Here is a 17,403-nt window from a genome sequence, read left to right as displayed (position 1 = left end):
TACTCAAGAGGAAGCAGCTTGGGATGAAGGGTTCTGTGGTTATGTGGGTTTCCTTGCGAACATTCTTTACCTGGATACCCAGCAGATGTGTGCCCTTGAGGGAAACAAAAGAGATGTTAGCCTCAGTGAGCCTTGTTAGATCAGCTGTGTGTGGTGGCAGTCAGATACATACCCTGAAAAATAAAAGTACACCCTATTGTTTTCCACAAGTTGTGCATGACACAGACCTACTCATAATTTTGCCATAATCACCACTACACAATGATTTGCATAAAAGTTCAGAGCATATTCAGCTGATATATGACTAACCTCAAAACTGGAGACGTGTACTTTATTTCTTAAAATGTAAATCCTTCAAAAAAAATATGGTGTGTTGGTTTCTGGGTTTTTGGCCTTTCCCCCCTACTACTCAACCCCTGTTTCTGCATCTCTTTTGGGGGACAATCAATCTTTGAAATTAATTGGTTGTCATTTGCATTGCCCGTTAACTATAACCATGGCCTTTATATTATCTGCAAATAAGTTTTAGTTGTTCTCCAGTCTAGATGTCATTCACTGAACTCTTGTTCCTGTTACCAGCAGTTTCACTGTGGAACTGGCCAGTAGCAGCAGAAAGATAATTGTCTTTCACCCTTCATTTGGTTTGTAGTCTTATCCTATAGGCCTACACCTAAGTACCATATTACATTTTACGTTAAAAAAGAAACCTGCAGAGATTCTTCATTTGAACAGGGGTCAGGGAGAAGAAATTTCATTGCCTCACTTTGTGATCTGAAATATAAAAGGTAAATCTGAGATTTTTTTTTTTTTGTATTAGTTTCATACTGTTGACTGGAAATGTTTACAGGGACTTGTAGCACAATCCTTACCTAGACTTTCAGGTTGCATTTTCCAGTGTGAAATCTGTTGTAATAATCACCAGAGCCCCATTTCCATATTTTCTCTTCATCTTCCTCCTTCACCTGACTTGTATTCCCACCTCACAAACCCATGTACACATCCCACTTCAGTGTAAATGCAACTTCAGCCTTTCCTGCATAGCATTGTAATGGAAGTACAGTAGTCAGAAATGGCCTCATAACAAACAGTACTGCAAACCAAACCACCAACCTGGCCAACCTGAGAACACAGCAGAAGAAAGCTTCAAATGCACAACTGGCTGCCTTGGGTCTTTCTCTGGCAATGGTAGTGGATGAGAGATCAGTTCAGAAATTTGGAGCACACACTTTCACTCTGTTCTTAAATTTTTTGATAGTTTCTGCTTCTTATTTTCAGTTCCCCAAGTGAAGAAAAGATAACAAAGAGCATTACTGGATACTGTCTCTAGGCTAGAAAATAATACATCCCTTTAAACTCCTTTACTTGATGAGTCAAATGTTGAGTTTTCTTATTGACAGCTTTTTAAATAAAATCCTGATGGCTTGCTGTGGTTTTCTTTTCAGCATTTCTGTTTTGTTATTTTGAACCCTTTTTAAAAAAGGCACGTAAGCAGCTAGTGAAATGAGTTAACATTTGTTGCCTTAATATCATTCATTGTAATTTTTTTAAAAAAATAAAGTATCTTTGTCTCACTTTTAATAGATAACATGCAATTTTATGTATGTATCATTGACCCATTTGAAAATTCACAGTGAATTTATGCTATATTTAAAAGCTTTTTTTGGGCATTGAAACATGAAGGTTGCTTACAACTTTTATCTATTTGGTTTAATATTTTAGAATGATTCTATGAAATACTGATCCTTTTTTGTGGTCGTTAAAAAAAAGCCTTTTTTTTCCCTTTTTCTTCAATTTTAATATCATGAATTTGGAAACGAATACATTTGAAATTTCTAACTCTTTTATTTATTAAAAAAAAAAAGATTGACAATTTGTTAAATGGAATGATTACGTGGAAATGCATAGAGGAAAAAAGGGACACACTTGCATTCCACTTTGTATCCTTCATATAGGAAGCAGCCGGTCAAGTGTGAGTATTGATTAAACCAAGTTAACATTGAAAGGAAAAATGCCCAGCGGTGGTCAATCTGGGTGAAGCAGAATGGATTTTTCTTCCAGAAGACAAGCTTTGTGCTTTTAGAACAGTGAGGAGGAGTCCTCATTGTGGGTTTTCTTTTTGAAAGTTTTATGTCCATCATGGCCCTTCAGTCCCAGAGAAGTTTCCAGAATTGGTCTATACCCATAATATTTCCTTGACTTGGAAGCAGTTCTTTTTTAATGCCAGAATTGTGCTTTTTTGTATGCTAATGAATATATTTAATTCATTCTTGGAAAACACTGCACTGTTGTGATCAAGTCACTAGGCTGTACAGCTGTGCTTACCACAGGCATAAGAACTCTAAGTCGCTAGATTTATGGGGCTCTGTTATCATCTCTTTGATGGGATGGATGAATCTGTATGGCAAGTTGATTGGCCCAGTTGAGTCAAACTATTAATGATCAGGGGTTCAAGATACCAGCTATCCATTTAGCATGCATTTCCTAACTTAGCCTACAAAATTTGTCCATCTCCAGTATTGCTAATGAATCTGTTTTGGTTTATTCATGAATTCTAATGTACACTCCATTATGACCAAGTAGCAAAGGAATGTAGATAGCTCAAGGGAGGTTGCTAACCTCATCAAAATGTTAATATACATCTTTTTTTAATGCATGTGCTATTGGCCTCCCCAAAAATATCACTGTCCCTACTTGATCTGCCAAGCCCAGAACAAATTAAAATATGATTTCTAGAAACATTATTTTCACTTAGAAGTGGTATGTAATATTCACACTGATAAGAACAGCTAGTACTCTTCATTGTAACTCGATGACTGTGTAGTGACTGGGGTAAAAATCTTTGAGAGGAAATGTTAAGGTAATTGTTGACATTTTAGGTTTTGCTTAGACTTTCCCCTTAGTAGCACTAAAAGAATAATGGAGGGGGTTCCCGTCGTGGCTCAGTGGTTAAGGAATCTGATTAGGAACCATGAGGTTGTGGGTTCGATCCCTGGCCTTGCTTAGTGGGTTAAGGATCCGGAGTTGCCATAAGCTGTGGTATAGGTCGCAGACGTGGCTCAGATTTGGCGTTGTTGTGGCTGCAGTGTAGGCCAGCGGCTACCTCTCTGATTAGACCCCTAGCCTGGGAACCTCTATATGCTGCAGGTGCGGCCCTAGGAAAAAAAGAATAATGGAAAAGGGACTATCCAATCCCAAAAAAACAATAGCAGTAAAGCATTCCCCCCTGCCAAGAACTTTTTTCATCAAAATACTTAAAGGAAATTTCTCCTTTGATTTTTAGCCTTCCACTCTCAATTATTTCTTTCCTTGTTATCCAGAAATATTTCATACAGGAGAAATGAGTATATTTGATCTAATACAATGATTTATTTCTATAATTTTATTTTTTTGGGCCATGCCTGCAGCATGCAAAAGTTCCCGGGCCAGAAATTGAACACACGCCACAGCAGTGACAACACCAAATCCTTAACTGCTAGGCCACCAGGGAACTCTTATTTGTATAACTCTTAGATCTTATTTCAGGTGTTTTTATTTGGAGCAAAAGCACTCTGAGGCCCATGGGGGACTTCAGGGTCTGCAAATTCCCTTAAAGTACTTGCAAAATTATGTGTGTTTTGTATAATATACATTTTCCTGGGGAAAAGATCAATTTTCCTTAGATTCTCAAAGTCCATGACTACAGAAAAAGAATGAATGATTTATTAAAAGCCCCTGAAATAGTGTGATTAGAGTGAGAGTGTTTTCATTACTTCTGGAGGCTGTGTTCCCTTTCTACCCCTCTCAGCTGCCAACCTCCCCCATTCCTGATGTCCTAGCACTTCTTTGCTTTTCAGGGTCCAAGCTTAGGAGTATGTGTGTGGTGGAGGAAAGACAGAGTATTGAACCTGCAGGTTGAGCTTGAAGATAAAATCTGTTGAAATGAAAATTGGAGGTTGAACAACAAAATAGTACAGTTGTAGTTCTAGTGAGAGTGGGAGAGGTTGAGGAGAATATATTTTGGTGTAATTATATGTTCATTCTCAGATGTATACTGGCCTTTTTTATATATATAGTCTGTATCAGTGCCACAATATTGGCTTAAGTTACCTCTGCTTTATTGTATGAGCATGAGAGGAACTATGCAGATATTTTGTTTGAGAATATTGATTTGCAGTAGCCTAATTCTTTTATATACAGAATTATAATAGCTAATCTTTTCTGCCAAAAGAGACATCAACTATAAAATATAATTTTCAAAACACATTTCTTAAATTTTAAAAGCAAGCTAACAAGTTCCTAAAGATGAAGAGTAGGTTTTTTTTATTTATAGCCTACAATTAAGACCAAAAAACTGCAATTTAAACAGAGCTCACTAATTGGCAGAAATGGCTGGTATCCTGTTAGTTGTTGCTGATTGACAAATTGAATTATTTAAATTCAGGTTAATGAACTGAATTTCCTATTTCCCTAATTTTTTCATTTTCTTAGCATATATATTTTTTTCATTGAAAGCTATCTCAGTACCATTTTGGAATGGATTGATTTATAAACAAACAAGTCCATTGCATTGAAATAGATTATTGAGCTTTATATTTTAACAAAATTGAGGGTTTTTTCCTATTTGTATTTATAATCTTAGAGACTAGGCATATGCCTCAGTCATCTGGGACTGCTATAGCAAATTACTATAGCCTTGAGTGGTTTAAACAACAAACATTTACTACTCACAGTTCTGGAGGCTGGCAAGTTCAAGATCAAGGTGCTGGCAGATTTGGCTCCTGGTAGCGGACCTCTTTCTGGCTTGTAGATGGCCATCCTCATTATGCCCTTACATGGCAAAGAACAGAAAGAGAAGCATGCATTCTTGTCTCTCTTCTGATAAGGGCTGTAAGTCCCCTGAGGGCTCTATCCTCAGGACCTGATTACCTCCCAAAGGCCACACCTCCAAACACCATCACAATGGGGACTGGGGCTTCAACACATGAATTTTGAGAATACAAACATGTAGTCCATGACAGTAGGTATTCCTTTTAAAACCTATAACAAATATTTAAGTAAAATGAAGACACTGATTTATAAGTTATATCAGTTTATTTTTGCCAAACACTGAGATATGAATTAAGACAATGTAATTCAATTGTATTATTTTGACATCGTATGAAATCACTGATTTCAAACCAGCTGTATGTGTGCCTTTAAAATATGCTAATCCTAAATAACATGAGCCCCATAAATGCATGGTGGGGGGAAAACCTAAGGCCAAAACAGTAGCTGTAAATATTTTCATCCTTCCAAGATGGTTCGTATAAATGCAATACTGCCCAAAGCCTGTCTAATGAGGTTCTGTTCGGTCTGCAAAGGATGATAAAGCTTTGCTGCATGGTTTTGTCCCAGATGTACTGTGAATAAGATACCTAGTAACAACAGATCAAAGCCCCCTGGAGGCATTATATGCATTTATGATGAAGTACTCAAATGTGACACAAGTCACCAATAAAATAGCAGTTATTTTATGAAAATTACAGGGGTGAGGGTGAGGTTCTTTCAAGTATGCCAACAAAATGCAATTAAACAGATGATATTGCTAAAAACAGTCTGTTTTGGGCTGATTTTGCATAATCTATTCATTTAACTTGTGCCCACATAGCCAAATGTTTAAAGGGGCAGAAATGTTTAACCTAGTTTCCCAGTTTGAGGGTTGGAGGCTGGGTTGCAGAGATCCTCAAGGCAAGGCCTCTGTGTGTTAGGTGAAGCTGGGAGAATGCAGGAGAGGGCCAGGTTTATGCTCTTAACTGTCATATGTGTGAGTCAGTCTCTGCAGGGTCGCAGAGATCTGAGCTGAATGCCCCCTACACCATTTTCCCTTTTTTCTGTCTTAGCACAATTAATTTAATTGAACAGAATAGAAATGCAGATTTCCTATGTCTCTTCCAGCTGCTTAAAATGAGAAAATAGAAAACCTTGACCCTCTTAAAAAAGATGGCTTTGCAGTTTCTTAAAAGTTTCAGACCCTCTCAAATTCAGCCTTTTGTGGTAAAATGTCATGTATATAGGTGTTAGCTCTGGGAAGAGTTGAGAGCACAACTGTTGGATTGAGAATGAAGCCGTTTTCTTAATCATATAGCATTCAAAGCAGTATTTGTCAGGAATTTAAATTCCTTTTTAAAATCAGTAATTCTATGAAATCTTCTAAGATAATGTAGGTAATAAAGAACCACCTGGATTCAGGATTGGCTACATGTGATGTACTTTTTCATTTATTTTTCCTGCTTTGTTTCAGTTAACAATATACTTATTAGTTTTAACTGGTGAAGTTATTCTTATGCCTGAACTTTACTCTCCTGTGAGGTCACACTTTGTACTGTACACTTAATCGAGAGCTGATATATGTGCTAAATACCTTTTTATGTCACTGCTATTGTCTAGTTGTGAGTCATATATTCTAATTATACATATGTCATTAAATAGATAAATAATTTTACCATGCAAAAGTGGTAAAATCTATTCTATTTAGTGACTATATCTGAATTTATGGTGTTTACTATTAAATTAAACCTTGTGTCCTCACACTAGTCGAGAAAGTGATTCTTTTATAACTATTTTTCTATTGGCAAGATTATCCTGAGTAGGAGTTTTCATTTTTTACATTTGTAAAATGTTATTATTAATAGAGGATAAATAGAAAATCTAAAAATTAATTAAACTTGAAAAGATTTTTAATAACCTTGTTTTTATAATTATCTATTATGCTTTATTTGCAGGACCGGGTAAATGCATTAGAAATGGTAAGTTGGGGCATTTTCTTTCTCCTTCTGTCAGAATTATTCCTGTGTCCTAATATGGATTTCAGAGCACTCCCCAAAGGAAACAGTTCCGAAAAGCATTTCTAAAACTACATCTAAGAATCAAAGGGGAAAATAAGCTAAACTAATATACCTGAAAGGTATGTAGATAGAGATTTTTAAAGTAGAAAAAAAATTTGGGAAAAAAACAAAACTGTGTGCATTAAGTAGTCACTGCTCTCTCAAGACTGATGGTGCCAATATGTATTACTTTGTGGAAAATATTATTAAATTATTATGGTTATTTGATAAAAAAAAGACTAGTTGATAAAAAAAACTAAGATTGGGATGCTCTTTATACTTTGAAGTTCAGATGTTGATTTATTTTTACAGTATGCAAATAATGATAAAAACTGGTTAGCCATTTTTGCAGTAATCTTACTTGCAGGAATATGGTATTCAGGAATCTTTTTTTTTTTAAATGCACGTATGTAAAGATTATATGCTTGCAATATTTATTGGGAAATGATTTACATATTTTTAAATAGAAAAAAGGGGTGATAACTTATTTTTTGGCAATAAGGTAATGATTAAATTTGGTTAATAAAGTAATGTGACACAATGATTATGGAAAAGGCTTATTATGTAATGTTAAATGGAAACAATTCTAACAATAAACTTATTTTTTGGCAATAAGTAATGATTAAATTTGGTTAATAAAGTAATCATGACACAATGATTATGGAAAAGGCTTATTATGTAATGTTAAATGGAAACAATTCTAACAATAAACTTACATGCACTTTAATGATAACATGATTATAGGTGTATGAAAAAAGAAAAGAAGCAAGGAAACCTCATTAATAGTGACTTGCTACATAAGAATTAAGGCTGTGATTTCACTGCTTTCTCTGCTATTCAAGTTTTTGAAAACATAGATATATTATTTTTATAAATAAACATTTTAAAAATAAAAAGCATGTGAATTGAAAGAATGGCAAATAAATTATGGTACTATTTTATGATGAAATATTATTCAGCTATAAAAAATCATATTTTCGAAAAGCAAATACTGTCATGCTGTTATATGGTGGGGCATGTATTGAAAGCTATATGGAGAGTATGAGGCAAATATTGAATATACATATTTTGTACTAAAAACTTTTGAAAATGCATGAGATATTAAGACTGACTTGGGACTGGTGATTTTATTTAATGTTTGTAACAAGAAGGCAAAAAATAAGGAACTTCATTAATAAGGCTAAGAAAGAATAAAATAATTATTTTTTTGAGTGTGAGGAATGGAAGGATGCTAAGAAAGCACATTTTAAACCTGTCCAAGCAAGTGATTTTGATCAAAAGTGTCTAGACCCTGGTGGGTAAAGAATCTATTCCTTAGATATAACCGGGCCATTTGAAAAGTACATTGACCTTTCAATATGATGACATGGTAGGTGAATAAAATGTTTTGTGTTCCTGCATATTTTACCTACCCTTAGGAAGTCTCTTGCCAACAGGATTTGGCTTGTGAATTAAATTGTCTTTTTAAATTATAAACAAAAACAGAAATTGTGAGTTTGAGCACCTGGGTTCAGCGTACAAAATGCGACTTACACATTCTGTAAATCATTTGTTTCTTGGTTCCTTTACCTGTAAAAATGATTATAATTAAGCTTATTTTATCAGCTTATTATGAAAATTAAGAGAGAAAATATATGTGAAAATATTTAGGACCAAACAAATGTTAGATCATCATTATCATTATGTAGTTGTTTATTATTTCTTATTTAATCATTTTAATTATACCAATATGTCATGTGAAGCTGAAAATTATATCAGTAACAAAAACAAAATCTATAACTTTTATTAGTATTTTTTAGTCTTTTTAATTTACATAATCTCTTTACTAACAAAGTACTATGGTGTAAAATCTTAAATGCTTTATTCTAAGGTTTCCTCTAGGAGTAAAGGTGAAAATAAAAATTCATCATAAGAAAAATAAAATTGATTAAATCTGTTGGGTTTTTTTACAGTGGCAGTTTTCTCAAGATGGCTTTAATTTGAAATAATTATCATAAGTAAAACCATAAAAATGAAAATGCTCAGTAATAGTGTTAATGCTTAAATGTTATGAAATCCTTTGACTTCATATGGCATTATAAGGAGCAGATTTAACACACTTGCTGTTCAACTGGTAAAGTACTTTATAGTCTATAAAATCAAATATGCTGGAAGCAGTCTCAAGATCATTTACATTCTCTCACAACCCAGCACATAAAGTGTTGGTGGTCTCTCATTTGTTTTAGCTGGTATTAGGGTATGCAAGGCACTGAATGTAGGGTTTTGTTTTGTTTTTCTCTTTAGTTTATCAGTTTTTCAGCACAATTAACTCTCTACGTTGACAAGGATTTTTGCTTTACATTTTGTCATCTCAAAGTCTCATGACATCAGCCAGCAGTATACACAAAAGTAGGCTCTTCCCTTTGTACAGAGAGGAGAATAATCAATTCCATCAAAAGTTCACTTTGACCAAAGGAGAGACAACCTCTGATGGAAAACCACATGCAAGAGGACCCATTGTAGACAATGAAGAGAGAGAAGGAAAATGAATTGTGATCACTTCTGTCAAGGAACTTGCTCTTTAATGAAGGAGAGAAGTTACTTACATGTCAATGAATTAATGATGTAAGATAAGTATCTCTGTCTACAGCATGCGAATGAAACGGTGCATTTTATGGAAGGTGTTACACAGAAGCAGTATTTGTAAAACAGAGACATCATTGCGCTTTAGGTTCATCATGGAAAATCGTGGCTTTTGTAGTTTGAGGACATAATGTAGGAGATTAGATTCATCTCTAAAATTTGAAGAATCAGTAATGTCAGGTAGAAAGTAGTCAGAAGACATTCCATATTAGGGATGTATGTAGTCAAAGTTCAAAGGCAATAACGAACAAAGAGTCTGTTAAAAGAATACTTTTTAAAGATTTTTTAAGATAAAGTCATGAAATCATGACTCATACATATATAAATTCATGACAAATGAGTTTATTTAACTCATTAATTAATGAGAGAAGGACAAGATGTTGCAGTTCACCTAAGGGAACGTCCAGAGAGCACTAAAGAGTACCTAAATGAATTTAAAATAGAGGCAAAATTGGCTTCTTCCATAGTGGAGGAAGGAAATAAATTGATCCTCCCCAGACAAAATTTATTTACGTGTCTGTGTACAGGAATCATTTGCATAGCAATCAGGCATCTACAACGCAAAAAGTTATAAATATCTCAAAGACAGTGACGATACAGAGATCCCATAGAATCAAAAAACCCAGGGCCCACTCGGCAAGAACTAATTTTTCATTGAAGAAGACACGTAGTAAGTTTTTGTTCCATTTCAAAGGCTTTCACTTTTTTTTTTTTTTCTCTTATAGGCTCATTGGTGATAACACTTAGAGAGAGTAATAGGAGACATTTTGAAGTTTAAAATACAAACCATGGAATTTAGATTTGATCTTTCATATCAGAGATACAAGTGGGTTTCTTTCTGAGTGCCAGTTCCTGCTGGTCAGTACTGGCTATTAAAACATTCTGTTGGGAAGGATTCTGGGCTGCTCTTTTGGAAGGAATTGCTATGATTGCTTTGCATTCTTTGCCCTATGCTTTGCAAGGCAAGAAGGTGGTAGCACAGCTATTTACCCAACAGGGAGCCATTCATGTTTTTTAATCAGGGGATGTGATGTGGAGAATGTGGTATATAGGAGTACAGCTGGGGTAGTAGTGTGCAGAGCGGAATCGGGTGTGACACACTGCAAGTAGGAAAGGGGAAAGTGCATGTGAAGGTCATACAACTTGAGGAATGTGATTGGAAAATTGGGAATTGGAACTGTTTGGTGTCAGAAAGGCAGGGTTAAAATGTTTACCCTTGTTTACAGAAAGGAACTAGTGAACTTAGTGAGAGGGATGAAGAGAGAAGAGGAGATAGAGGCAGAACGATAAGAGTCTTTTTAGGAAATGAAAGGGAAGGGAAGGCTATTCTACTTGGAGATATAAATTCTGTTTTTCATATTCTCACTCAGCTCTGTCTTTATTTTCATTTCCATAAATGCCATGATAATTTATATTCTCATATCTTTGTATTTGTTAGAGTTAGCATGACTTCAATTAAGGGAAATCCAAAAATAATCTTGGAGTAAGATAGAAATTAGTTTCTCTCTTTTGTAACAATCGAAATACATGGTGTCCGTGGTAGGTATGGTGTCAGAAACCTAGGCTTCTTTTGTTGTTTTGCTCTACCATCTTCAGTGTATTGCTTTCCCTTCCTGATATATGACGCTTGCTCTACCTCAAGCCCTTGTATTTGTATTGTAACTGGATGGAAGAAAGGAAGAGGATGTACGTTACTTCCTGTGAAAACTAGAATTTGCACATATCATTTCTCTTCATTTCTATGGACCAGAACTTAGTGATATGATTATAACTAGCTTTAAGATTCAGGCCATAGACTTTTGGAAATTTCAAAGTAAACTTCTAAATTTCTAAACAACTCAAAGATCAAAAAATAGATTATAGTGGAGGAGTTCTCATTGTGGCTCAGCAGTTAATGAACCCAACTAGTATCCATGAGGACATGGGTTCGATCTCCAGCCTTGCTCAGTGAGTTAAGGATCTGGTATTGCTGTGAGCTGTGGTGTGGGTGGCGGACGCAGCTCAGATCCTGCATTGCTGTGGCTGTGGTGTAGGCCAGCAGCTGTTGCTCTGATTTGACCCCTAGCCTGGGAACTTTCATGTGCCACAAGCTTGGCCCTAAAAAGACAAAGACAAATAAATAAATAAATAAATTTTAGTGGAAAAGAAGAGCATGCCCTATGCATTATATGAGACTGACACGCTGCCTATTGCACTGAGGAGGCAACTCCAGCGCAGTATAAATTGGTATAACCTTTGAGACAAAACCAGACAGTATGTACAAATAAGAGAAATTAAGGAACTTCTCACACAATAACACAGATGCAAAAAATTGTATAAAACATATTAGCAAAATGAATCTAAGAATGTATAAAAAAGTAATTAATCATGAACACTGACGAATTACCAATTCATCAATTGAGTTTATTCTAGGAATTGAGTTGGTTTAATGTTAGAAAATTAGTCAGTGTAATTCACCATGGTGACAGTTTAAGGAGGAGTAAATTTAATAAGATTATCTCAATAGATGAATAAGAAGCATTTATTCCTATGATATTATTGTCATCCTCATAAACCTTTTTGCAAACTGAGAATAGAAGGGAACTTTCTTAATCTGATAAAAGTCATGTGAAAAAAAAAATCTATGGAAATGCTCACTTTAGTATTTTGAAAGTCCCTCTTTCAGACCAGGAATAAGCAAAGAATTCCCTATTCCGCGGTTTCTTTTAGACACTGTGTAGGTGGTACTAACCAGAGCCATAACAGTATCATTATTTGCAAATGATATTATTATCTCTATTGAAGCACTAGGAATTCATAGTTAAATTATGAAAAATAAAGAGTTTAACAAGTTAGATAAAAACCAGTATATAAAAGTCCATTTTACTTCTAACTCCAGCAATAATCACTGAGAAAATGTAATGGAAAAAGTATTAAATCATTAAAAAAGTAATAGAATACAAAGTATACAGAAAAATGTCTTAAAATATTTTCAGGTCCTTTATAGAGAAGACACTCTGGAATAGTCAAATACTTCCGAAGTAGAACAAGTGGCAGGAGATTTTTCCTAACATATATCAAACTTTATTAAAGCTATTAAGATAGTGTAGTCTTGACGCAAGAGTATATAAATAGGTCCTTGTGAGCAAATAGAGAATCCAGAAACAAATATGTGTACATAGAAATTTTATGCCTGACACAACTGGCATCATATATCGGTGGATTAAGGATGGACTTTTTAATAGATGATATGAAAAAAATGAAATTAAATACCTATCTCAGATGCAAAAATGGACAGAAGCCTAAATGTGAATAATGAAACCATAAAACTTTAAAGTACAGTTTAGTGTCTTTAAGACCTCAGGACTTTGGAGGATTTGGGGTGGGAGGGGTGAGGAAGGGTACTAAAAACATAAATCATAAAGGAAATGACTGATGTGAGCATGTCAAAATTAAAAACTTCCATAAGTTAAAAGACAACATAAAAAGAATGTAAAGAAAAGCTACATTTAGAATATATCTGTAGCAGAAGATATAACTGACTAGCAGTTTGTATCCAGATCAGTTTGTATCCAAATCTTATTGCCAACAAAGCAATCAGAAAAAGATAACCCAGACTTTAAAAAAAAAAAAAAAAAAGTGAAGAAAAATAATAAAAGGCATGAGCAAGCATTTTGGTTGAAGGAGAAACATGAGAATATATTCAACTTCATTTGTAATCAGGGAAATGCTCATTAAAACCACAAAAATTGTCATTTTCTTTATGTGTACTCTTTTGTATCTGTGACACATTTCACCAAAAAGCAAAGGAAAATGAAACATGTCAGCAGGACTTTTTTAAAAAATTATTTTTTTAACAATGAAGTGACTAATGCAGTAGTGTTCAAAGAGTCCTGGTGAGTTAGAGCATGATTTTTCCAGCAGCATACCCCCAGGAGTACACAGAGATCTTCTAAGGTGTAGTCAGTCAGACACAAATAGGTTTAAGAGAATTGATTTTTCTACCCTCAGCTTCTACCTGCACTTTTTCCTAAAAGAGCTTTGCTTGAAGAGGCCTTCTTACCTTTCATAATCAGCTTCCTCCCACTTTATAAAAGAAAGGTCTACTTCTCCATGGTCCCATGATGGCAAATACCCCAAAGTTGAGAATGGGCTATTCTGAAATTGATATGTATTATTGATTGATATTGAGGAGGAGTAAAGACAGTTTATTTGATGACCTCACCTCACCACCCTATTATAATCAGAGAATGTATTGCTCCAGAAATCAAAGCTAAGAGGTGTTGGAAAGAAACAGTTGAAAGCCACAGAGTCTTATTTCACCTAGGTGACAAACTCTGGCCCTGGCTTCTTGCCTTATGTCTTTATCTATCTTAAAGTTATGATTCAAAAGTAAGACAGTTGTCAGTAGGACATATTAACACATTACACAGAACTGAAAAATGAAGTCAGACTTTTTTTTTTTTGCCAGAAAGTAAGGCCAATTTGGCTGATTGGTTTGACTGCAGCTCTGAGGTTTGGATACAAATATATTTAATGTTAAGATAAAATAATGTATTAAAATGTTTATATTGGTAGAATGGTATTGAAATTAAGGTTTTTATTTTTTATATATGTTAAGTTCAATGAAATGTCTCTAAGTGAAAAGAAAAAAAGAACAGTTGTAGTCATTTGTCAAGTCTTGATAAATAAAGACTTTTGGGTATACCTTCTAGAAACAGAAAGTGAATGGCTTTAATAACTATATTGCAATCCTTTGGCAAGTCAAGTGGTTTCTGATTCTTTGCTTGCAACAAAACTGAAAGAGGACCTAATCAAGCTGATAGATCATTAAAATTAATGTTTGATGACAGATCACTATGTAATCTTTGCCATAAAACTAGGATGGCATTCAAGAAATTGAGTGATATTGTTATAACAGCTACATTCATTCTCATGTACTTTTTTATGTGACCAAGATCTTTCAGTGAGTAAATCTATTAAAAAAAATATAAATGGAACCCTGTTTTACTGAAACAAAAATTATCATTTACCTATGGATACATGAGCTAATTGAGTATAAGGAGAAGAGAAAAACTATATCCATCCTAATAAGAAATATATGTTTGGAAGATTTGGCATTTTGTAACATTTTACATTTTTTTCTCAAAAATTTTATTTTACCTAATATTAACTATATGATAATTTAGTCCATAATAATATATAACACTTAGAGCATTATGGTCGCAGGAAGTTGTAAAAATCAGTTTTTCTCTGTATGTGTGTGTGTATACAGAGAAGGGTGAAGTATGATAGGATAACCAATAAAAAGGCCTGTGAGCATATGTATACATTTTATATTAGGAGAAAACTGTGAGGGAAAACAGTTTTGAAATAAACATCAAACTTCTCAACATCTAAGTCATTTAAAACCACCTAATCTTCCTATATTTTCAGTGTATACTTACAGAAACAGCATAAGATAAATCCTAACCTGCAGCTCTATGGAGAAAAAATGCACAGATTTGCCTATCTGAAAAATTAAAGACACTTGAAAACTTTTAGAGATAATATTTTTATTTAAAAAAAAAAACTGTAGAGCAATAAGAACATCTCTAAAGGATATATTTAGCTAATATTAGTGGTAACAGATTTGGGCTATGCCCACCAGTTGATCTTCAAGATCTTGGTGTCCAAGAGTACTAGATATGTCACCATGGAAATTACTGAGTGGTGCTATGTACTCTGACTTGACCTGTCTACCATTAGAATAGACATTGAAGGTCGTTGCAAATTTACTTTCCATTTTCTTTCCTTCCCACCATGGATCTAGCACTAATTGGGCTTCATACTACTATATGTGCAAGCTATTCTCCAGGCACATAAATTGTTGAAGAAGCTCCGTTATTCTTTGTTAGGAAACCAAATTCTGCTCTGGGGCACTTAGGAGTATATGGCCCCAGTAGAGTTAATGTACTTACTAAAGTGTCCCCGTTTAGCTCAGGAAATAACTGGCTTGAGTATGTAAATGTGGCCAAATAACTGTTAATTATTTGCAATGCCTCTTCTAAGTGTTTGTAAGAATCTTGAAGCTAAGTAAAACTTGCCTTTATCTCTTTATAAAGCCAGAACTTGCTGTTTCAAAACCAAAGATCGAGCTAGGTTCATTTTTGGTTTTGCCAAGGCTATAAGCCTCTCATTGAAGTTGCCTGAAAAGTTCAGTCAAATTGGCTTTACACCAAATAAAACGCAGTGTGCTCTGTACGGTTTTGACCCAGAATCAGGTGAATCTCAGCAGTTTTGGCTGAGCTACATTGTAAAATTTTGGATTTGTTCAAACTTGACACTTCCTGGGAACCCATTCAAACTGAAACCGGAAAAGGGTTTTGCACAAACCCTGTCCTAGCCCGTTCTGCCAAGTTTCCCACTGCTCTAATGTTAGTCTACCTTCTGTATATTCGCATCGAGGGCAAACGGAAATATCCTCATGAATCTCTCATGAGGGATCTTGGTTGAAACAATCTAGACATTCTCCTTTCGCCACCTTGTCCCAAAATACAGAGCCTGCATTCTGTGTTAGTATTAAAATGTGTATGTTTTCCAATAACAGGATCATCTTCAAAGGGTTAAATTTCAAAACCAATACCGGTGGTTATGTTCAAATGTAGAAAATGCTACTAAACAAGTGGGCTGTTGATACAGAGTTGCAACCTTGTGGCAAAAGGTGATGACCAATTTAAACAGTTAGGCTTCCTTCAGCCTGCAAAAATGGTTTCTCACAGTCCTGTCAAATTTTTCATAAATGTGGTAACATAGGGAAAATATCATTGAGAAATTACATAATGAATGCAGCTTTACCAGCGGATGAATTTAGTATTATTGAATTGCTCAGTGTTTGGAGGTCAAACTGACAGCTTCATATTTGATGCTGATAAGTAGACTGCCTTGCTTGATAATGTGTTTTATAGTCCCGTTCCAAACACTACCAATAACAGTGCATTCTCTGGATAAAGGCTTTTGCTTTGTATTGTAAAGATAATATGACTGTATATTACAAAATACTTTCTGAAGTATCTTTCAGAAAAATATAATACATATAAGAAATGTTTTCTGTTCTAAGAGTGCATATCTGAGTGAAATCTCAAAGTAAGTATTAAGTTTTTAAGATCCTAACTATAAAATGAAATATTGGTATTACACCCTTAATAATAGTTGGTGGTGTAGTTTCTGTTACACACATTTTTGAAGTAGCCTTTACATTAAAAGATGACTTGGGAATTTTTCATTTTGTGCATCTAGTTTTAACCAACTGCATACAGACAAGCTGAAAATTATAACATGCCTAATTTAAAATGATGAAAAGTGATATAGTAAAAAAGTATCTGATTTAAAATCAGAAAAAGTGGGTGCTGGTCTTATCTCCCTGATAACCAGGCGCATGGCTCTGGGCAAGATTTTTAACCTCTCTACATTTCAGTTTTCTTAATTTTTTTTTAAAATGGTAGTGATGGACTAGGTGATATTTTAAAAGTCCTTTACCTAATAGGTTCTAGTCTAGTCTAGGAGGAATATAAAAATTGATCTTCACAAATTTCTACCCTACCAACAGTGGCTTATAAACAGTTCACCCTGATTTAATCATGTAGCAGTATATAACATGCTTGTTGAATCTCTGTTATATCTTAACAGTGTCCTAGGACATATAGCAGATTAGGTCCCTGCTGCCACAGATCTCACATTTTAGGTAGTGTTACAACTGGAAGGAGTCTTAGAGACCATTGTCAAAACCCCACACCCTATAAATAAGAAGTTTGGAAGCCAGAGGATTTTAGGAATTGTTAAGTGTGGCAAAGCTCAGGCTAGAATTCAAGTGTCTGCATTAGTGACTTCAAGTTCTTGCCATTCCTCATATTCCACTTGTGACTGTAAAGAGAATAAAGAAGTGAGTAAGAAATGCTTTAGCAAGTATCTAGTGAATGAT

General features: G+C 34.5%; 1 protein-coding gene across 13 annotated transcripts in view; it reads left to right on the top strand.

Moving 5' to 3' along the window:
* CEP128 (centrosomal protein 128) overlaps positions 1-17,403 on the top strand; it is a 414,346-nt gene that overhangs the window by 351,620 nt on the left and 45,323 nt on the right. For all 13 annotated transcript variants that reach the window (XM_021099567.1, XM_021099565.1, XM_021099569.1 and 10 more), the window contains one exon: positions 6,741-6,764. In XM_021099567.1, coding sequence (XP_020955226.1) covers positions 6,741-6,764 — 24 coding nt within the window. The remainder of the gene's footprint in view (positions 1-6,740; positions 6,765-17,403) is intronic.

This window comes from Sus scrofa, chromosome 7 (assembly GCF_000003025.6).
Source record: "Sus scrofa isolate TJ Tabasco breed Duroc chromosome 7, Sscrofa11.1, whole genome shotgun sequence".
Taxonomy (NCBI): Eukaryota; Metazoa; Chordata; class Mammalia; order Artiodactyla; family Suidae; genus Sus; species Sus scrofa.
This window is presented reverse-complemented; position numbering and strand designations above follow the sequence as displayed.